This window comes from Hemibagrus wyckioides, linkage group LG11 (genome assembly GCF_019097595.1).
Source record: "Hemibagrus wyckioides isolate EC202008001 linkage group LG11, SWU_Hwy_1.0, whole genome shotgun sequence".
NCBI lineage: Eukaryota > Metazoa > Chordata > Actinopteri > Siluriformes > Bagridae > Hemibagrus > Hemibagrus wyckioides.
The window spans coordinates 23,865,949-23,889,039 of record NC_080720.1 but is presented as its reverse complement, the minus strand read 5'-3'; the positions used below and the strand labels follow the sequence as shown (position 1 = coordinate 23,889,039).

General features: G+C 37.1%; 1 protein-coding gene across 13 annotated transcripts in view; it reads right to left on the bottom strand.

Moving 5' to 3' along the window:
- Positions 1 to 23,091, bottom strand: part of chd6 (chromodomain helicase DNA binding protein 6) — a 74,359-nt gene that overhangs the window by 41,627 nt on the left and 9,641 nt on the right. For 9 of the 13 annotated variants that reach the window (XM_058402961.1, XM_058402960.1, XM_058402964.1 and 6 more), the window contains exons 2-8: positions 21,512 to 21,558; positions 3,728 to 4,257; positions 2,529 to 2,676; positions 2,252 to 2,401; positions 1,799 to 1,864; positions 1,639 to 1,697; positions 537 to 654 (exon numbers count right to left, since the gene is read on the bottom strand). In XM_058402961.1, coding sequence (XP_058258944.1) covers positions 537 to 654; positions 1,639 to 1,697; positions 1,799 to 1,864; positions 2,252 to 2,401; positions 2,529 to 2,676; positions 3,728 to 4,257; positions 21,512 to 21,538 — 1,098 coding nt within the window. In that variant the 5' untranslated portion in view covers positions 21,539 to 21,558. Of the gene's footprint in view, positions 1 to 536; positions 655 to 1,638; positions 1,698 to 1,798; positions 1,865 to 2,251; positions 2,402 to 2,528; positions 2,677 to 3,727; positions 4,258 to 10,944; positions 10,984 to 21,511; positions 21,559 to 23,091 lie in introns of those variants that run through there. The other 4 variants (XM_058402971.1, XM_058402970.1, XM_058402972.1 and 1 more) reach the window with 2 other exon arrangements.

Below are 23,091 nucleotides of genomic sequence, written 5' to 3'. Positions count from 1 at the left end.
CAGTTTTACCTAGCTGCTGATTGGCTGGTAGCTATGATGCTTTGTATGCGTGATGTCGCGGTTCATCTCCCCGCCCCTCAGTTCAACATGCGCGTATATTCCATGAATAAGTGATCTCGGTGATTTTTTTCCTTGGCTTTTATACAGGCGATACTGTACTCTATTTATACTTCAAACATTTATTTCTTTTTTAAGGGTAATGTATTAAGCTAACTTTTAAATGAAATTAAAGTGTTTTGGGAGCATGATTGGGGTCATATTTAGGGTTTAAACTCTAAAAATAAGCATTTACAGTGCAGTATTAGCATTTTTAGTGAACATCCGCAAAACCTCATCATTCACGATGGGTCCTGGAACCTAACCTCATGGATGCATGAGGTATTACTGTACATACTAACCAGGATAACACAAGCAATTGATTTAGATCAGCAAACCAGTAAATTAATACGATTCTACTACTTTGGTTCACACGCACAATCACCCTGAGAAATGAATTCATGTGTTTCCATACGTCATTTGCAGAAACTGAACCGTACCTCTGAGAAAATGTGCTTCATTTGTGCGTGTTTGTTCCTGAAGCGTTTGATTTTTTGGTGAATGCGCGGGTCCTTTTCCAGCTCTTCCAATGTTGCCCATTTACAGTGAAGGTAGGAACTAGCAACAAATGCAAAAAACCACAGTGTTGCAAGACATAGAATTTTATATGTATATTAATGTTGAGATATGACATCATTTCCTGTATGGTGACTTAGCAGTCAAATTTGTTAGAAGTGTATGGAAAAAAAAACATGCATCATGTCAAAATCTGAAAAATCTGATTTGTTCTGAGGAACAAAAGGATGGCATCCTATTTGGCAAATCAAATTCCTTATATCAAAAAGTCTCAGCACTTTCCAAGAAATCAAGAAAAAAAGAAATTGCAGTTATTAGCAATTTTGCTAATTTGTGAATTATAGCAACATGTATTGGAAATTTATATAAAACTTTAGATTCCTTTAGAACAAGGGGCAGTAGTAGCTCATTGGTTAAATCTCTGGGTTACTGTTTACATGGTCAGGTTTAAGCCTGACTTCCCATTTAAGTAATCAAATTCATATTATAAAGAACACTTGGCATCAATGGTATAACCAAGAATACTGATTATTAGTTGAGTGGTTCAAAAGTATTTTTTGCAAATTTGTGAATTACATCACCACCTAGCGGTGAATTTAGACAAACTTTCTTGGACTCCCTTAGGGTGTCCAAGTCATTCAGTCCCGTAAAGTTTGGTCAGAACAGGTCACATAGTTGCTGAGATATGCCCTCACATTTTGGGGACCAACATAAAAATCATTTCACTGCAGATAAACCACCCCCTATTATAAAATCAGAAAAACAACTTTTTTTGGGACAGCCTCAATATGTCAAAATGACAAAATTTATAGAAGTAGTAAAAGGGGGGGGGGTGTTTTTTTTTTTTGTTTTTTTTTAGTATTATTGCTGGTGGAAAATCTAACATGGCATCGACTGTGTTTCTACAACACAGTCTACTCTTAGTTAAAAGAAAATAAAAGAAAACAAAAGCTGAAAAGCTGATTTTAGATGGAATGTAAATGTTTTTCCACCCATTTTAACATTAATGTTAAGAATTAGACTTACAAATTTCTGTACTTCACATAAAACTCTTCAGACTCTTCAACTGGTTCTCCAGGGAATGTCTGAAATAATGGGAAATACAACAGGTAAATAGTCAAGAGTTATGTTCACATTTCACACACTACAAAAGCAGTGTTTAAAATAATACAAGATGCCACGCCACCTCCTTCTTAATAGTCCGCACAGAGAGAATCTTTTCAATAATGTTGGCTTCATCTTCAGGGGGTTCCTAGACAAAGAAGAGAAGAAAGACTAGATGAAAACAAAATCAAAATTTTTGATTAAAACATACTTCCTTTTCTTAGCTGACTAGGAAAAGCTTAATGTCTTCTTATCTTAGTTATATTTAGATATAGTTAGTCTGTTTTATTAATATCGGCACTATACCTATGTAAAATGTGTGCTTGTGTCCAGGTCTTCAGGTAATAACTTTTTGACTTTTGTAAATATTTTAAACTATGTTAAACGAAGATTTATGAAGCACATGATTTTGCACCTAGACTTATATCTGTTGTCATGGTGTTTTGTGTACATACTGTATGTAAATGGATAGGATAGGAGACAGAAGTAGTGTGGATGAATGGTAAAGTAGAATGGTGGGAGATACTACAATTACCTCTGCTTGCCAAGCAAGAGTAGAGGAGGAGAGAGCAGGAATTCGCTCTGTTCCCAACACAGCAATGGTCTCACCATCATCATCCACCACCTTAAAATCTAGATCTTCATTGTACTTCCTTCGCTTCACCTGACGCCCTGATCTCCTCTTCTGCAGACAAGGGAAAGACCAATGAATGAATTATATATCTTCATCAATGAAGATACAAGAACATTAAAAGAAATGGCCAGAATAAATTGCAGGAGTGTCAAAAAGAAAACATAAATGGGGTACTCACAGTGTTGTCCATAGGGTCTGTGCTTTCTTCTCCTCCAGTAGCGAGTGTACAGAGTGAGGCTGTATCATCACTCTCAGCTGCCTCCTGCGATGCATCACTTTTCCGCTTCCCTTTTTTCCTTTTCTCCAGGGGGACAACGCTCTGCTCTCTGCAGAACATAAGGAAGAACATGAAGCTTTACATATTTTTAAGATTTCAATTATAAACTAAAAATGATATACAGAAAATCATACATTGTAGTGATCATACATCAGTGTTGTTCTTATAATAAAGCAATGAAAGCAGGTGAAAGCTTGGCAGTTCTTTTATTTTAGTTATAAAGTGGTGATTGTGGTATTCCTGAATCTTACTGCTCAGCACAGCTCTGACACTAGCAGCGGCTGTTATTCAAATCACAGGTACGATACGAAAGGGCCTGTGATAAAAAAAAAAAAAATGGGGAAGCTGTTCTAGTAATAGAACAGCTGTTTATACAACTATAGCAAAAGTTTTACAAACACTGAGGCTAATGGTATTTAAGCTGAATTTTTTTTATAACTCCACACATTTCATTTACCGTGCATTTCCTGTTATCATTTGCTTTTTTTTTTTAAAAGGTCTTGACTGAGTTGCTTAGATTTTTTCATTGTAGCAAGGCCATTTTACAACCACAGGAGCACTCTCAATAAATTCCCAGTAACTGCCCAATCGAAATATTTTGAAAGTCATTACATCAACTTCCCAACGTCTTTGTTCAAAGAGAAAGTTATCCTGGTGCATGTAAATATCTGACACTGGAATTTTGCTATCATGAATTAAAACTGAAATAAATCTCTAATTGTTAAGTTAAAATTACAACTTATGTAAACAAAGTAGATGCTCTAACTGTCTTGCCAAAAGAAAATTATGGTAGCATGAAGTGTGTGGAGTTGTGGAAAACTGAGGAGACTGATTATCTTTAACCTAGGTGTATGCAAACATATGACCTCAACAGCAGTAATTATAATGTAAGTGATAACAGGAAAGTGTCTCACTGAGATTTCCCATTATTAAAATGTAACGATAAACAGTGAAAAGATACAGGAAAATAATCAACTGTGGGGTTTCGGCATCTCCACACCCTTCTGTTGATTATTTTTGTATAAAATCATCCGGTCATGTTTCATTTCCTGACTTAAATAATGAATGTAGTTTAATCTCATAAGTTGTACTCCACTCACTTTGGTTTCCTCCCGCGCTGCCTTGGTAGGGAGGTCACATCCTTTCCTTGTGTTTTTGACTTGACCTCTTGAACTTTCTTGACCTTTTTAGAATCCTTTACTGCCTTCCCATCTGCCTTCTTTGTCTCTTTTATCTCCTTCAGTGCTTTTGATTTCTTCAGGAGCAGCCCCTTCCCTTCTTTCTGTACTTTCTTTTTCTTTGGTCTAATGTCACACTCTCTGTCCTCTCTTGCATCTTTCTTGTCTTTTTTTTTGCGTTTTTTCCTCACCCTGGGCCCACCTCCACCATCATCCTCCTCGCTATTGACTGGTGAAACAGAAAGGCGGGGACTGGGGCTGCTAGACCCTTGGACTACTTCCCTCATCCCAGAGAGCTTTGCATGAGCCACACAGTGGTTAGATGGCCCATCGATGATGCGGATCTGCTCCTTACCAAAGTGGCCTATTGAAAAAGTGGTCTGTCCACTCTGCTCAGAGGCATTGCTGGCGGGAGTAGTTGAATTGTGCATTAAAATGTGTGTGGCGGACATCTGGAAGACAATAAAACAACCCTAAATTTCACTAACAATTAAACACAATAACAAATACAAGAAGAACAGCATTTTTTGGTTTACTGCTTAAAAGTATTACACTAATACAGATCACACAATGTTATTTTTAAATGCAACACAAAAATGTACTTAAAAAAAACAGGGTTTCAGACAAGCCATTTAAATGCTACAGTTGTAAAGAACTTACACACAATTTTAGATGCAACCTGAGTCATGACTTTACCAGGGGTGTTTCTAGAAATGTAACATATGACAGGCTCACCCCCTAGAGGACTCGCTCAATTTTTTTCAACCTGACTAAAATATTTTACACTGGTTTCATAATGGCAAAGATTTATTAAGGAATGTCAGGATTAGCTAATTCTAAGAAGAATATAAGAATTTTAAAGTCTAAGAACAACTGTGTGAATTTGGTAAGTACTGTACATTCACTGGGTTTCTCTGCTTGCTATGCTGGTTTATGTCAGATTGATGTTTCTACAGTCACCTTGACAGGACAGGTCTGCTCAGCCACCACTTTCCCCTACATCCCTTCTACCTTTCCGCAAAGTGTGTTATTTTATTGGCCAATATGAAAACCATGCCCCTGGGTTTGTCAAAATGGCTAAATAAATACATTTATTTTTTAAATGGGTCAAAATGTACCTCAGTCACACTCTGACAGTCTAACTTTGTGTGAGCAACATTTCCAAAAGTTCTGTACATTATTTGCTAAAATAAAACAAATGTTCTATGTTAATATTAAGAAAGTACAACATATAGATTAAAACAATAACATGCTTTTAAATATTTTTACTGCCTGCTGAAAACAACTTCCCTGCATGAATGCCCTCAACCTCATAGCTTTGGAAAAAAACTCTTACATTAAAAAACTTTAACAGCTAATGACCCATGTTTAGCATGAGAAATTACAAGGGCATTAACCATATTTTTCCTTTAATAAGTCTGAAATGAAACAACTGCCTAAGTTTTCTTTAACAGTCCACAAACATATTTTTCCCAAAAAAAAAAAAAAGGTTTTAAATGTAGACTACCTGTCCTGTTCTGACTGCTTGACAACAACTTGCTTGATCTATCTTAATAAACAGTAATAAACTATACTTTATTTTTTATCTTGTTTGTTTGGCCATTTTCTTTTTATTATTTTTCTAAATACTCTTGCTTGCACAAACTACTTGGTCTGGTTTGTGTCTAGGAATGTTTCTCAAACTTTTGCAATGTAAAAGAGGCCACTGCCGTTCTTGAATACTGTTATAAGCTGAATAAGCTGGCTTGCCTTCTTCCTATAGTGCATACTGGTACCATCTCTTTCTCAGGTAAGTGACACACATTCTGTCCACATGATATAACAGAAACAGGGGCAACAGAAAGACAAACCAAAAAAAGGGAATGGTTTTGCAGGTGGTGGCCACAGACAATTCCTCTCTCCTTATCCTTCTTGACAGATTTGTCTCTAGGTTTGTGTGTTATTAGGGTCCTTGTATCCTGTAATGTGATACACTACCTACAACCCAAACAGGTTGCACAGGTAGCCCAGCTCATCCAGAATGACACATACATATGTGCTGTCACAAAGGAGGTTTGGTGCGTCTCCCAGATACTGGGAAACAGGCCATTAAATGAGGGGAGCCAAACAGAGTCGTAAAAGGGCAACAGCAGGACCAGTAGGACCTGTACTCATAGCCCAGCACTGTGCAGGTTGATTGGCATTTGTCAGAGCACACCAGAATTGTCAGGTGTGCCATGAGAGCAGGTTGACATTGAGGTCAAAAATGGAGATGCCACGAAGAACGTTATGCTGCCTGCAACATCAACCAGCATGACCTGTTTGGTGGTAGCTCAGTGATGGTCTGAGGAGGAATATCCAATGGTATGGATATTATATGCTAGCCAATGGTATTACTGCCGTAAGGTACTGGGATGAAAGTAGAATACCTTGATCCAAGTCTGGGAGGAGATCCTCCCGGACACAATCTGCCATGTCATCAGGATCATGCCCAGACTTAGTCAGGAGTGCATACAAGTGTTGGGGTCACACTACTGACTTACAGTATGAGTTGCTTTGATAAAATTCATACAAGTTGAATCAGCCTGTAATTAATTTTTTATCATTTGATTTTCAATGTGATTTTGAACCCAGCCCTCAGTGGGTTGACGATTTTGGTTTCCACTGACCACTAGACACACACCAAACTGATTTTTTGGAATACTTGTTCCATAACTTGACCCGAGGATAGATCGGATAAGCGGTACAGACAAGGAGCAGAGAAGAAGAGAAGAAGCAGAGAGTAAGTACTTGTAAAACTATGAAAGTATGAGCACAGTGAAAGCACATCAGGGGATGTTCTTAATCTTATTACTTGTAAATATCAACAATAAGAAAGTTTAATACAAATTTTGAGTGTGAGGGACAAACAGTGCTGATCAGGAATTGGTCACTGGGAAAAATAGGGAAACAATGGTGGACAGTCACTGATCACAAGCACAGCACAGTCAGGCATGACACACTGATGGTAACTGGAGTGAACCTGCTCTCTCAACATCTACCAGAAGCTGTGATGTGAACAGGAGAACCATAAAGAGTTCAGGACAGTCGGTGTTTAAAATGTCACTAGATTTGTAGATGGCCTCTTTTTTATATAAAATTTAAAAAATGTACACCTGAGCACCTGAAAATTCATACAATTTTCTAAGCAGCAAATTGTGTGGCAGCAGTGTAATGTATAATATTATGCAGATATGGGCCAGCAGCTTTAGGTAATAGTCTCATCAATCAGAATATGATCTCAGTGATCGTGGCATGATTGTTGGCGCCACAGGTTTAAGTATTTCTATAACTGCTGATCTAGGATTTTCACACACGACAAACTTTAGAGTTTACTCAGAATAGAGCAATAAATAAAAACCATCCAGTGAGCCACAGTTCTCCTTATGGAAATGCCTTGTTGCTCAATATAAAGAGATCAACAAAGAATGGTCAGACTGGTTCGAGCTGGCAGAAAGGACACTGTAAATCAGATAACCACTCTGTATAATTTTGGTGACCATTGAACATTTCTACTTAGACTACTTAGAAGGTTGTGAGTTTAAATCCCAGGTCCACCAAAGCTGCCACTGCCCTTATCCCTCAATTGCTCAGTTATATAAAATGAGATATCAAAAAAATCACTCTGGATAAGGGCATCTGCTAAATGTAAATGTACAAACTATTAGAAAATAAACTGATTTACACCAGTGTTTTCCATCTGCAAACAGATGGGCTGGTCAAATCAAAGGTTTTGATCATTTGAGTTTAATCAAGAGTTAAAAAAACTTGATTTAAGGTTTTTTTTGACAATGCTTGTAATTTAGAGCCACCTTTTATTTGACACTGGATTTGGCCAAGGATAATTGGCAGAATCCATTGACTCCAATATTTCAAGAAACCAAACAGGCTTTTCTACTACATTTAAATTACACCAATTTGTCACCTTTCCATTTGCAGCCTGCCCATAACCCAAAATGGGCCCCATCCTGACCCCCCATTGAAGCTACTGATATTTAATGCAATTTTTGTGATCAGAAACATACTCTTCTTTTTTGGGGGTATAGTAATAAAAATGATACTAATTTGGTCTGAGTTACTGTGCATTACTCTTACAGATGCAGTGACCTACTCCATGTTCTGCTGGATTAACAAGAAAACAATCTTCTTAAAAAAAAAAAAAAAAAGGACACAAACATGAAGTGTGTTCAGTTCAACAGTCGAACATAGAGAGGTCTATATTGAGGTACATGCTAAGGATTTCTTTCACTGAGCTTTATTGTTACACACATGTACAGGCCCACAAAAACACACAAGGACACACACATGCTTTCAGACACCCTCAGCATACATCTGCAGACAGGTATGGGGATAATATCAATGAATCACAAGCTTTTCACAGTGGGCTTAAATCAAGGCCGTCGTCAGGGCAACAGACTCGCAACCAAGCCGCGGGAAGCAGCAACGCAAACATGCGATCTCTGTGGTAACCCTTTGGACACCACAGGCTATGGGGCACATTTAGAAGCTTCAAAAATTTACGTTCCATTTTAAAATAAATCCAAATATAATAGCCAGGAAACAGTAGAGAACTGCAATCTACAGAACCATTAAAGTCTTTTTAATCCCATTATATCTGATAGTTTTTACTCAATATATGTGCCAATGGCAAAATCAGAATTTCAGTCCAGATTACGCATTATATATATATATATATATATAATGCGTAATCTGGACTGAAATTCTGATTTTGCCATTGGCACATATATTGAGTAAAAACTATCTATATATTGAGTAAAAACAATCTATATATTGAGTAAAAACTATCAGATATAATGGGATTAAAAAGACTTTAATGGTTCTGTAGATTGCAGTTCTCTATATATATATAAAAAACACACACACACACACATATATACATATATATTATATTCATTCCATGGACACATGCATACACACAAAAGTCTGCATGAATGCCAATCACACACAAAGAGAAAGACCAACAGAAACACACAGACCAATCAGGTGCCCTTGCTAATCAATACCAGCTCAAAACAGCCAATACAAACACCTGCAGTCTGGTCAATGACATCTCCCTTTCTCCCATAAAAGGCTTTAGCTCACAGATTTGCATCACACTTCTATGAACACACAGATATATGGGATAGGTTTATGTCAAACAGACAAATTCTATATGACAAAGTCATATGATGTGTATTCAATCATGTGCCATAATCTTACAAGCTTACAGACAACTCTGAAGACCAAATACATTTACACTCATATCACAGCAAAATAAAATATAATTTCTCAATCTGAAATACTTTTTTTCAGGGTTATTGGAACACTACTACAAAATTATTGCAAGACTATCTATCTATCTATCTATCTATCTATCTATCTATCTATCTATCTATCTATCTATCTATCTATCTATCTATCTATCTCCCTTCATATCTGGGGTTCTGGAAAAATGCTCCATGTTTAATCACTCATCTTCACAAACTGTATACTGGTCAAAGTTGCAGTGGGTCCAAAGCCTGAGAACATTAGGCATGGGGTGGGAATACAACCTGTGTGGAATGCCACCGAGCACAATGGGTTCACACTTTCAGACAATCATTCACACGCAGGAATGATTTAAAGGAGTCAATCCACCTACCAGAATGCTCAGGATCAGACCAGGGACTCTGGGGTTACGAGCAGGCAATGTTACCCACTGTACCAGCATGCTGCCCTTTTTAATGTATGATCTCTACTAAAAGAATACTAATGGCTGTCAGGGGTGGAACACCACACAAAATACAAATCTGATGCAATACGCGTGTCTTATATATGTTTTGTAATACGTGTGTCTTGTATATGTTTTCAATACAACAAAATTTAGCGACTGTATAAAAGAGTACTAGGTTTCTGGATTCTAGACTAGATTCAAACAGTCAGCATTATAAAACATTATATAGTTAAAACTTGACAGTATTAAGTATTAATTCAGCCTCTAATGTAAAAACATTAAAACACAATTAATAAGACATTAGCATGCTGAAGCACCAGGCCTCTTTTTCCATTCTGACGTTAGCTAGTTATACTGTCTGTGTATATATATAGGCAAAAATGTCTAGCTCTAGACATGTGTTCTCCACTATACCATATGGTCTCATATGTGCAACTCTGAAGTCCCCAACTGCTGTTGTGAATTCTTTAGCCAGGATTAAAATGTCAGGAAATTCTGTTTCAAAGCAGACAAAGAGAAATACAGAGAGAGGGGGCTTTGCCTACAGTGCCTACTATCCACTATATTTGAGTCTGTGCCCACTGTAGCATCAGATTCTTGTTCTTGGCTGACAGGAATGCAAGCCAGTGTGGTTTTCTGCTGTTATATCCCATCCACCTCAAGGTTAATCTTGTGCATGCTGAGATACTTTTCTGCTGAGCACACTTGTAAGGAGTGATTGAGTTATTATATTGTTACTGGCAGCTTGAATCAATCTGGTTTCCTCTAACCTCTCTTATCTACAAGGCATTTGCACCAATAGAACTGGCTCTCCCTCAACCATTCTGTGTAAACTCGAGAAACGTGTGTGTGAAACTCACAGGAGATCAGCAGTTTGTGGAATACTCAAACCAGCCCATCTGGTGTTAATAAACAGGCCAAGTTAAAGTAACAGATCACACTTTTTCAGATGTTTGATGTGATTTGCTGAAGCTATTGACCTGTACCTTCATGAATTTTTGCACTGTGCTGTTGCCACATGATTTGTTAATATCTGCATGAATGTGCAGGTGTCTCAACTAAAGTGGACTCTTTGGTTATATGACTTGAAATAATAAGTTACATTAACTTAACCAAGCTCCAGCTAGAAAGGACTGAATGGCAGGACACTGTCTTTATATATTGAAGATATATTTTCAGATAGATTTAATCTCTTCCGAATATTCTGAGCAATTTTTTTATGATTTAGAAAAAATACTAGAATTTCTTTGCAAAAGGAGATTTATGTGAATAACCTCAAAATCTGAATCATGAGAGCTAAATGGTTAAAAATAAATATTTCTTTACACATTAACAAAGAATTCAGACAACTCACACTTTAAAGCAGAAGTTCACTTCCAGAACAAAAATCTACAAATAATTTACTCACCCCCTTGTCATCTAAGATGTTCATGTTCAATGGTGCCCGCGGGTTTGAACTTCCAAAATGTAGTTTAAATGCAGCTTTATAGGGCTCTAAACGATCCCAGCCAAGGAAGAAGGGTCTTATCTAGCGAAACAATATAAATAAAAAAACTGTATACTTTTTAAACCACAAAGCTCGTCTAGCACTAGCTCTGGGATGTGCGCCCGTTACAATACATACTATGTAATCACGTCGAAAGGTCACGTGTGATGTAGTACACACACGTGTGTTATTTGTACACTTTTGTTCCAGAAGATATATGGGCAGAAATTTAAAACACTGCACAACTGTAACACAATCAGGCCAATTGAGCTCATCTCTCTTACTGGAATAGGGTCTCTACAACAACTGTACTCCCCAACAACTCTTAAAAATAAGAACAATCCTTTAAAATCCTATAGGGTTCCCAAGCACTTGGCACTAGGTATAATAATACAAACATAATGATACCTATTATAAAGAGCATTGTTTATGCTGTCTTTAAAAAAACAGATAAATCAAAGATTTATGTCCAGGATTTCTGAATTTGTAAGTAAATTAAATTTTATGTAACTATGTATTTCATTTTACTTGCTTTTTTTAAATTTCAGAAATATATATTTTAATTGTTTATCAATTGACAAAATGCAAAGTTAGCAAACAAGAAAAAACTAAATAAAAATCAATATTTGGTTTGACTAGCCTTTGGATTCAAACCAGCATCTTGCACACTTTATACACTGAGAGCACAAAGCCTTTATCTCCACACATACATTACAGCACAGTGGAATTCTTTTCTTCACATATCCCAGCTGAATAAATTGGGGCGAGATCACAGGAGCAGCTATCATTCAGCACCCCTGTAGCAGGGAGGGTTAGGGGCCTTCCTCAATTGCCCAACAGTGGAGGCTTGGTGGCACTGGGGCTTGAACCCCAATCATTAACCACTTGAACCACCAATGCACCACTGAAAGATACATCATGCATACTTCACTTTGACAAGGTGTCCAAAGAAGTCTGGCCAGAAGTGGTCTTCATGGAAGAATCACGTAAAAAAGCCATACCTCCAATGCGGAAACACAGTCTAAGTGATTCAACTATGCACAAAAATATAGGAACTGGGGTGCAGAAAAATGGAAGCAAATACTCTGGACTGATGAGACAAAATTTGAAATATTTGGCAGGTTGTTTGCAGAAGGGCTGGAAAGTGATACAATAATGAGCACCTGCAGGCAACAGTGAAGCATGGTAGAGTTTCCTTGTAATTTAGGAGCTGCATTTCTGCACATGGAGATAGAGATTTGTTCAGGATCAATGGTATCCTCAACTTATCCATCATACAATACCACCACGGAGGAGTCTGATTAGCCCCAAATTTATTCTGCAGTAGGACAACAACCCCAAACATACAGCCAATGTCATTACGAATTATCCTCAGGGTAGAGATGAACAAAGAGTCATGAAAGTGATGATTTGGCCTCCACAGAGCCCTGATCTCAACATCATTAAGTCTGTCTGGGAATACATGAAGAGACGGAAGGATTTTATGCAGCCTGCATCTACAGAAGATCTGTGGTTGGTTCTCCAAGATGTTTGGAACACCCTACCTGCAGAGTTCCTTCAGAAACTGTGTGCAAGTGTACCTAGAAGAATTTATGCTATTTTGGAGGCAAAGGGTGGTCACACCAAATATTGACTTGACTTGGATTCCTTTGTTCATTTACTTTCCATTTTGCTAATAGATGTAGATTTTTCCCCCACACCTGCCTGAAACTTTTGCATGGTACTATACATGTGAGCAATATGTGCATCACTTTAAATTAAATTAATCAGTCTCGATTGTTAATCAGTCTCATAGAATATCCCATTTTAAAGTAATTAAAATGACCTTTGAAATGAAATGAATTTTAGTTGAGGAAAAATAAGAGTCACTGACTTGGTTTCTGAAATCCTTTTAGTATTTTGTGGGGAAAAAGTGGAACAAGCTTCTGAAGTCGGGCAGTATTTATTGCTCATAAATGGTAATGCAGCAGGTTTTTTTAATTTGTCTTCAAGAACATTTTCATATTGATCCATCCATGAATTCACTTCCTGAAGAAGTTCATTTCACTTCATAACTTGCTGAGGACCAGTCGTCCAAAGTGGAAAGTAATCGCTTTCCATTAAAGGTTAAAGTAAACTTGCACAGACAAAACATGTCTGACGAGTAGCACTTGTCGATTTTACACCACTGGGAGAGTTAGGCATTTCTTTCAATATGCTCTCAGAAGTAGTCCTATTTTCAGGCATATCACACATGGCGATCAGCCTAAGACAAAGGACTCTTATATTCCACTCTGCTACCCCTGCTTTGTCCTCCCTGACTGCTATCAGACTTGACCTCCTTTTATGACGAGAAAATTTGAAAATAATCTGCCAGACCTTTACTACTACACTTACTCCCCTTCATTCCACAACCAGGATTCCCCTTCTCCTTCACGGTCACATCTTTCAGCCTTAGCAACAGAAGAGATTTCTGACATCTGCCAAGTGGATCCAATCCCTATGATTATGCTCTAGACCATCTCACAGGACCTCCTGCCCTTCATCACTACAATCATCAATGATCCCATAACATCTGGTCATGTACCAACTACCTTCAAGAGAGAAAGGGTTAAACCTGCTCTGGTTCCCCCAGGCATCAGTTACTACAGACCAGTAACACTTGTCCCTTTTTTCCTTGAACACACTGTTTACAATCAACTATCTCTCTCTCACACAGAACAACCTCAAAGATCCCAAGTAGTCTGGCTTCAAAATCCGGCAACACTGAGTATTATTGTTGTGAGTATTACCCAAACTTCTTGCCCTTCTGAGTGTCACTGAGAACCTACATGCTGCCAAATCAGCCAATCTGTCATCTGTCCTCACCCTCCTCAATCTATTAGCAGCACTTGGCACTCTCAAACCACAAAACTCTTTTGTCCACCCAAGAGTCTTGGTATTTGTGGAACAGCATAGCAATGGTTTTCTTCCTACCTGGAAGGTCATTTATATCAGGTAACTTGGAGGGGATCGATATCTGCTCCAAGCAGACTCTTCACTGGTGTCCCACAAGGTTCTGTACTTGGTCCTCTTCTTTTCTCACTCTATACTCAATCTCTTGGCAAAGTTATGCTCTGCTAATGACACACAACTCATCTCCTTTCCTCCCTCAGACACTGCTTCTGATCGGATCTTAGCATGTCTGGGAGACATTTCATCATGGATGTCAACTCAATCCCAGCAAAACCAAATGGCTGGTCATCCCAGGAGATTCATCCCCATGCCAGGATCTTGCAATCTCCATGGGCAACTCACTGATCTTCCCTTTGACCACCGCTCACAATCAACAGTCCTTTTCCTGAAATACTTAAACAATCATTTGTTTTACTAAAAATACAAAATAAAAAATATTCTCTTGCTATTACTTCACAACAGGGTTTTAGACTGATGGTAATCTTAGTCTGCAACCTAGTGAACCATGCATTCATTGATAGAGACTCTTGTATTTTGCTCTGGATAAGGGAGTATGCAAAATGCACACACTAAATGTACATTTAAATGTAGTCCAACTATAAAAATTTTTTTATTGCAAATCTATAGTTATCATATACAGTCTCCTCTAACAGTATTGAGATGGCAAGGACAATACACATTTGGTTTTGAAATCAAAAGATGAATGAGATCAGAAAGATCAGAATTTCAGCTTTCATTTCCTGATATTTACATCTAGATGTATTAAACAACTTGGAACACTGGCATCTTTGATGGGAGACTACTCAATTTTAGGGTAAATAAAACAATAGGAATAGACCACCTATGGTTTATCAGGTTATGTGTATGGTTTAATGTAAAATGGCTTAATTTTACAAAAGAAAGCGCACAAGTGAACCACATATTCAAATATTTTATGTATTAAATTAAACATTTATATGTTTTAATATGTTGTTACAGAAAGACAATATTCACAATGGGATTTCACATCCTAACTAACAAACAGTTTCATTTTGTGCAGATGCAGGTTGTGATATTAATCTCTTATATGATGTGTTTGGGTGAGTTAATTAACAATCTAGTAAAGTTAGATTACTGGTTTCAGCAGGTCATTCCTGATAATAACTACATTAGTTATTTATTAAAGGTTAATTGAATTTTTTTGATTTCTAGATTTTTCTCCATAAAACAAAGTAAGCCGTTAATTGTTTTTGTCACCAGTATGTTTAAATGTGAATAATTAAAGTTATAATGCACATTCTCATCTGGTCTTTTCATGAGTTCATTTTGTTCCAATGAGATTAACACTGGAGGTCAATCTAAACACTTAACGTGGCATAATGTACTTAAAACAATGGCCAGGAAGGTAAAACAAATATAGTTAGACAGAGGTCAAGCCAATAATAGTCACACAGACTTCCCGGACCATATCGCCACTGTGATTATTAGGAAGCACAGGGACTTTACACGGAGTGGTAAAGGAACGATGGAGGGATTGCAGTTTTTCTGAATGAAAACAGCTGTCTTTATTCACTGAATGCTGGGGAGTTTTTTTTGTTTATTTCTGTACATTTTTGTTTCTTTTTGTAAGAATTACAGTGACTGTTGTATACACATTACCATTCCTTGCATTGCATGTAATTTCTGCCAAGAAAAACAAACAAAATCCATGTTTATTCTAATTTATTGTGTTCAATTCTTTCGTGTGTTCCACCTACATGATACCAATGTTTGTAAAGTTTGACAAATTGTTTTGTGAAATAGAAATGTGTACATGACAAGACTAATCTTGCCAAGTTGAAATGACCATCTGATAGTTGCTATGTGTTGAGTTACAGTATGTTGTTCCAAGAGTCTGGTGTGAGGTACAACAAATATATTTAAACACTAAGAAGCATGTCTGCAGGGTGCCAATTGCATGAAACCACAAGAAAAAACTTGCACTCTTAAAGACCACATCTGTATCTTAGTATTGTGATGTGGACAGACAGAATTTGTCAGGAGATGTCTGAATTCATTCTCCTGGAACCATCACAAGTTCCACTAAATAAAGATTAGTGGGCCTGATCTGGAAGCAGCCATGCAATCACAAGTCATGGCATCTCCTTTAACACACTTGACCAATGAGGTTTTGCTTGCATATTTTGGATCATAAGCAGATCTTTTCTTTTTCTACAACATGGCCTTTCCATCACTTTGGTAGAAGTTTGGTTCTAGATCTTGGTTTCCAAAATTTTGAATAGCTCTGTATTTCTTCACCCATCACTCACATGTCCCAATATTTTTGATCATTTGAAAAAGTATGGGTTCATAAAAAGAGTAGCATGTTCTTAGCTGTTTAACACATCTAGATAAAATATTAGAAAATGAAAGGTGAAATTCTGATCTATTATCTCATTCATCATTCCTTTAATACCCAAATGTCAGGTTAGTCTGAAGCGTAGTTTATCAGATGGAGTTGGGGTTAGAATTTGTTTTTGTTGAACAATCCAACCCCCCAAAATAAAAAATATCACTAAATACTCCACCTTCTGTCCATATCAGTATTTGTATTTGTTTATGACAGAAAATCTATTTAATCCAAATAAGGGTATTCATATTCATTTATACCCCTAATGTCAAGTCATCAAGCCATTCTACCCCCCCCCCCAAAAAAAGGAAAAAAAAGTATACTTCCTTCCTAAAATAAAGTGTCCACAAATTCTACACAAAATAAATTTGTCACCTCCTGCACACATAGCAAGCAAGTCAATTTAGGATCCAAGTGTTTCAGTCAGCATGAGATCCAGTTGTTGGCTTTTATTTTGTGTGTATTTCACACAATTGAACAAATCAGGGCTTAAACTGCAGGTAAGTCCCTCTCCCAGTGTGAGACACCCTTTGTCTATTACTCACACTGACATGCATGAATGTGTGTAGAACCTAAATATGGTGCCAGTACATCGTGCATATCCTATATAGCCTCCACTTGTCTTATGTTATGTGATCATAAAAATATAAGTAGAAAAAGAAATAAAAACTACGTGCATATCTTGGTCAGTTCTCAAAGCTCAAGCAATGACATTTAAACACTATCTTTAATGGAGAGCGCAAGGATAGCTGACCTGAGCAGTATCAGTGAGTCTGGTCATTAATGTGAGAACAAGGTGCTGTGAACTGCACAAAGGTATTTCAGACATCTACATTTTCTTTCCCTTTGCTCATGACTCAATTTAATTCAAGTAAAAAAGCTTTTAAAATGTTATGTTTTCTCTCATTTTATTCTGAAATAAGAAGTAAAACAAATTAAATTGTAAATGCACATTTTACTGCCATGTAGTATGGTGGTAACTTGTAATTATTACACCCATTATTATTAATGCTCAACAGTATGGGTTTTTCAGTGACCAGTGCCAATATTTACAAAGAAGAAAGGCAGATGGTTGATTTGATACTGATTCAGTCTTTATATCATTAAACCCTAATCTACAGCGAGTCCGCAATATGTGCGATGAAAGTATATGATCTGCAGGATTCTGCTTTTATTGCTTTTCTAAGTAAACATGAATCAAATATATTATTGTGTCAAATCATAATTATATTAATAAAAAAACAAAGATTATTTTATAAATGGTGGCTAAAACAATTAATGTAATTAAATTAACTAAGTAATTAAGAGAGTTATCAATATAACTACTACTACATGTGTAACCACTTTGTGGAAATAAAATAAAAAGTAAAGCAAAAAAGTGTGTGGGGGGGGAATCATTGCCTTCACCACTATTGATCTGGTCAGAGCTCACCACATACCAGCTCAATTGTGTTTGCCAGCACTCCAAGTGTAAGGGCTGGATGGTCCTCTGGGAACCAGAAAAGTGCTACATGAAATCACCCACATTAAAGACAAGATCTCATTATACAGAAACCGTTTCATTAGTTCTCATAGGTTAAGAGCAGAGATAGTCAATGATGTTTCTGGGCCCAGTGTGGCTCAACATCCATAGAGAGCCTAGCCACCAGAGTACCAGCATCTGGAAGAAGCCTTTAGAGAGTGAGGTCCCCCAAAATACATTATATGGGGATACCTGGGCATTTTTGTGAGACTCCAAAGGGCCATAAGCTAACATAATATATTTTCACATATTCTACCACTAGCACCAATAAGTAGGCTCTAAAATCAGAACAGGATGTTTCAATAAGAAAAATAAAGATGAACTTAAGATAAAAGTATATACACTATTATAGTATAGCAGTAGTTTATTGGTATATTGTGCCTTTAATAACTAAATAACATATTAGGGGGGGTTGTGGCCTTCATTGCTGGCAGGCCCAAAATGGTGTCTGGCACACAAAGCAGTCTCAATAAAGCTTGTTTCCACACATCAGTCAAACCAGATTGTACAAATTACACCTGGCAATGCAAATAAAAAACAAGTTCCTCACTAGAAATGTGGCGTCAACTCCTTTGTAAAAGGCATCAACATCTGCATACTGCAGGGATTGCTCTAATGCTAACAGCAGTATATGTAACTGTGCCAGTGCATTCCACAGATAATGCAATACTATAAACTTTTTCCACCAAGGAGTCATCAATGCACCTGCCCTCAGCACTTGGGCAGCCACATCTGGGCACAGGGCTTCATCTTTTTAGACCACCATCAATGCAAAACAAGCATAAATGCCAGGCATGCGAGTAAACACAAAACAAAGGCATGCGTCACAGAGCCCTGGCATGAATGAGCTGGAGCCTGTCCTCATGAATTCCCCATGAAAGCTATGACGTGTTGCCCCATCTAACCAAACTCAAGCCAAAATGATCTTCGTTGTCTTAGATAGGTTTGAGCAATCTATGGCCCGTGGGCCACCCATGACCCATTGGGCTGTTCAATCTGGCCCATCCCGTCGTTTCAAAATTGTCCAAAAGATCATTTTCCCATCTGCTACTGGCCTGGCCTGTCGGTCAAATTTTAAAACCCTTGAACCAAAAAGTTTTCCCACTCCTAGGTTAGAGCCTGCCAGTTGAAAATGTTGAAAACCTTTCCCTTTCTCCCAACTCTGGAAACAGAATGATTGATGAATGATAGCGATATTCACGGCAAATTCTACTTCACTTTGTGACCTTGCTGGTAAATCTAAGCACTTGTTTTGTACAGGGTCTCATTTATCCAGGTGTGGGTAGGATCACGGTTTTGTGCGTAAGAACCATTAGAAAGAAATGCCCCTTAAGTGCCTTATATGCTAAATTACTGCTTTTTACTGCTTATGGCACTACTACTTAAGGATGGCAAAGCATAAAAGGTCAAAGATGATGAACTTCAATAACAACTAAGTAGAGCTACTGTTGCACAAAGCAGAGTAAAAGAAAAATTGTTTATTTGGCATATGTAGAAGTGGCCCAATAGCATTTAGAAATGCTGTGATGACAAAATCCCTCATTATTTTGCCTGTTCCACTGCTGTTTTTGGTAATGTAATGTAATGTAATTTCTTGCACCGTGTTTGATATGAAGGATGTGTCATTATTTTGCTCAGAAATTAATTTCTTATAATTTCTCGTACTCGTGTCTGAAAGCTCTAGAATAGAACAACTACTATTGCACTAGGCAAATGAAATCAACTGCTGAGCCATTTGTTATTCTCTGTTTATTGTGCTTCCTAAAAAAAACCTCAAGTATATTTACATTATGTAAAATAAATAATGATCTGATGATTTATGTTTTGATTTGTGTGCAATCAGTCTACAAATATATACATGATTTATTTTTGGAGGGAGCTTAAATGGTGTAGCACTATTAATGAAAATGGAGCTTAAATGGTAAGCTAACTTAATTAAAAAGTAATATTTTAGAATTAGTCCACATTACATGTTTGGCCACATGCAAGATTATGCAAATATATCTTTTAAGAATGAAAAATGTGAGATTGTAATGTTATCTAGTGGTGACTTTGACTAGTGTGCCATTTTCTTTTTGCAATCCTTGTAGGTCCTTGTAAGGAATATATTCTGGCTAGAGGCATTCAGAGCCTATTAATCAATGGCACACCAGGGTGAAAATGATTAGATTTATGCAAGACCATCCCACTGGACATTCACAAATCTGAACAGTGTGAGGGCCTCAACTGATACTGGCTTATTCATCCACTGGTTTGAGATGCTCAAAAAGAAATGGACCTTGCAGACATCAGGACTTCTCAGTGATGTCCTGATTTCAAAGGGAAGTAAGAATGTGTACCAGAGTACTGGTGTAAGTGGGAGAGGAACAGATAACTATTAGTAACACTGCTGAGCAGATTCCTCCCACATACACTACGAGAAGAAACATTAGTACAGTTCTTAACGTCAAGGTGGTCCAGACCCTACACACGCTGCCATAACATATGACAGAATGGAAAAGGTAAACTACTTCACAAACCTCTACCTAAAGAATCTGGATTTTAATATTTAATGGCCATTCCAGCCATATGTCCAGGCAAACTGACACATCCGCAACAGCCTTTGGTCAGTTGCGGATGTGGAAATTAATTTTTCGAAAAACAAAATTTTTATGTTGGTCAATAAATCATGATGTGGGCTTATTTGAAATACGCATTGGCTTAAATGGTGCCATAAATATGACCACTGGTTGAGAGGTGAAACAAACAAAACAAAAAAAAATGCTACAAATCCTCTGAAGTACTTTCAATTCAAACAAACATTAAATCAACACATCAGTGTACATCTTGGTAGGTAAACAGTTGTATGTATGCAGCTTTTTTTTTTTTTAAAGCGGTTCTCCTTCATGGGTGGAATAACACAGTTCCTACGTTATTGTCAAACTTCCTTATTTACTGCAAATAAGCTTAAAATGTCAAAAAGTTCACAATAATATAAAAATGATGGTTAAATGAAGAAATGCCAATGGCACTATTAATTTGCATTTATTGTTTACAGTGTTTGTAATCTACTAATGGATCTCTCATTTACTGTTTAAAATAAGATCAAACTTCAATTAGTTTAAAATTCATTTACTATACAGTGTAAAACAAAACATATACAAAATTCCACTTTGACCCTCCTGATAATTGATAACCCAATGGAACAGCAAATGACAAAACAAGCAGGTATTTGAAAATAATGCACAACTACCATCCAACCATCCTAATTGAATGCTCAAATCTAATTGGTCAGAAGGTGTGAATAATTGCACTCATTTTAGTATCTATTGTTTCTATAGAAATAGCATATACACAGAAACGTGTACTGCGGTCACTCCACATAACCTAATGTGTTGTTCTAATTAAAATGTAAAATTGTTTATGTGGTGATGTACCATACATTTAAAAAAAAGTAACCACTGGAAAAACAAAGCACTGTGGTATCAGTGAAATAATACACTCCAGACTATGCAGTTAAATGAAAATAATGCATTTCATGGATTGTGCTGTATCACATCCCCACCCTGGTCCTGGATGTTTTTACTGTTTCAGTGCATGTACGAGAGACTTGTCTGAACAACAAAAATCTGACAGAGAGGGAAAGAGACAGAAAAAGACAGAAAGATGTGTAAGGTTAGACTGACCTGCTTGTCCTTCTTTTGTATTTTCATTTTTTTCTAGAACTTTGAATCTGCATTAAAACAAGGATACAAAAAAAATCAATTAAAGCAATAATACAAAGACACAGATATCATTATCATGTGTTAACTACAGACAAATAAAAAGGTAGCATTCAATGTGCCTTAACTAACTAATAATTTAAAAGTCCACAATTGACCAAACTAAAACAAATCCTCGTGAAACCATATTCAAATGTAAAACTACCAAATGGCATGTATCCCAAGCCCCAAATTCTCCACATGCATATTTATGAATTCTTATTACAAGTTATTCCAACATGTACAGCAACACGTTATTAAGAAAGTTTTAGTTTATGTTGCATCAACAGAATTTCACTTTTATCAGTGGCTAATAAAAGTGACAGTATCCCACAGTATCACACCCATGATTCTCATAACTTAGAAACAGAAGCTTGGGCAATTTTCTTGGTTATACTAGCTGTCAGCTGACACTGGGTATAAAAATGTGTACCCTGTTAGATTGTTAGTTTAAACAATGAACAGCTCTGAATCACTTTCTCTTAGCTGGAGCCCTAGGTTTTAGCTATTAAAAAGGATAAACCAACAGCAAAACTGGACAGTCTATGGGAGAAAAGCAAGCCCATTTTGAAACAGAGAAAAGAAGGAATAGCCAATGCAACAATTTGGAAAGTCCTGAAAAAGAAAGAAACCACTGGTGTACTATCGGCCAGATGTCAAACAGCTGGCCAAGTAATATAACAGCAGCTGATGACAAACTTTGTAAAAGAGCTATAAAGGAAAACCTCAAATCAACAATCAATCAGTGGCATCATCAATAACTCCAAAAGCCAATCACAATCTACAAACTACCGTTCAAAGAAGACAAAAGCAGAGACACTGAGGCCATACCACAAAATGTAAACCACTCATCAGCTGTGAGAATCATAAGGTCAGATTGGAATTTACAAAGAAATTCAGAAGGACCACAAAAGTTCTCAAACCAAGATTAACATCTACCAAAGTGATACCAAGTGTGGGGATAGAAACGTGATCCAAAATACATACAAACTCACTGGTCAAGCAAGGTGGCAGTAGGGCCATGCTACTTTTCTCCTATCTGATATAAAAGTCCCAAATGGAGTAAAACCAACCATTGGTACTACAGCACTGGCCAGGGTTTTTTTTTCCTGTGCAAGTTTACATTCACTTTTAAGGTGAGCAAAACAGCTCTGTTTAACATCACTGAACCTCAGCAAGTTATGACGACACTTCACCAGGAAGTGAAGCCATGTACCAAAAATGCAAAATGCACATGGAGATAAACTAAAACATCGGCACTGAACACTGGGCGAGGACAACAATTTCAGAGCGCACAGATTCACACAGATGCTTATAAAAGCTCTTGCTGCATTCTTATCATGCTCGTGATGAACTAAAAACAACTCCAAGTAAGACTGTACAGCTGGGTAGGAAAAGACAGTGTTCACTATTATTTCTCTGTGTTGAGTAATTTGAAGCTGCCTGTTAAAAAAAAATCCCTATTTTTGAAACTGAATAGTGCAGACCACCAGGAATACCCTTCC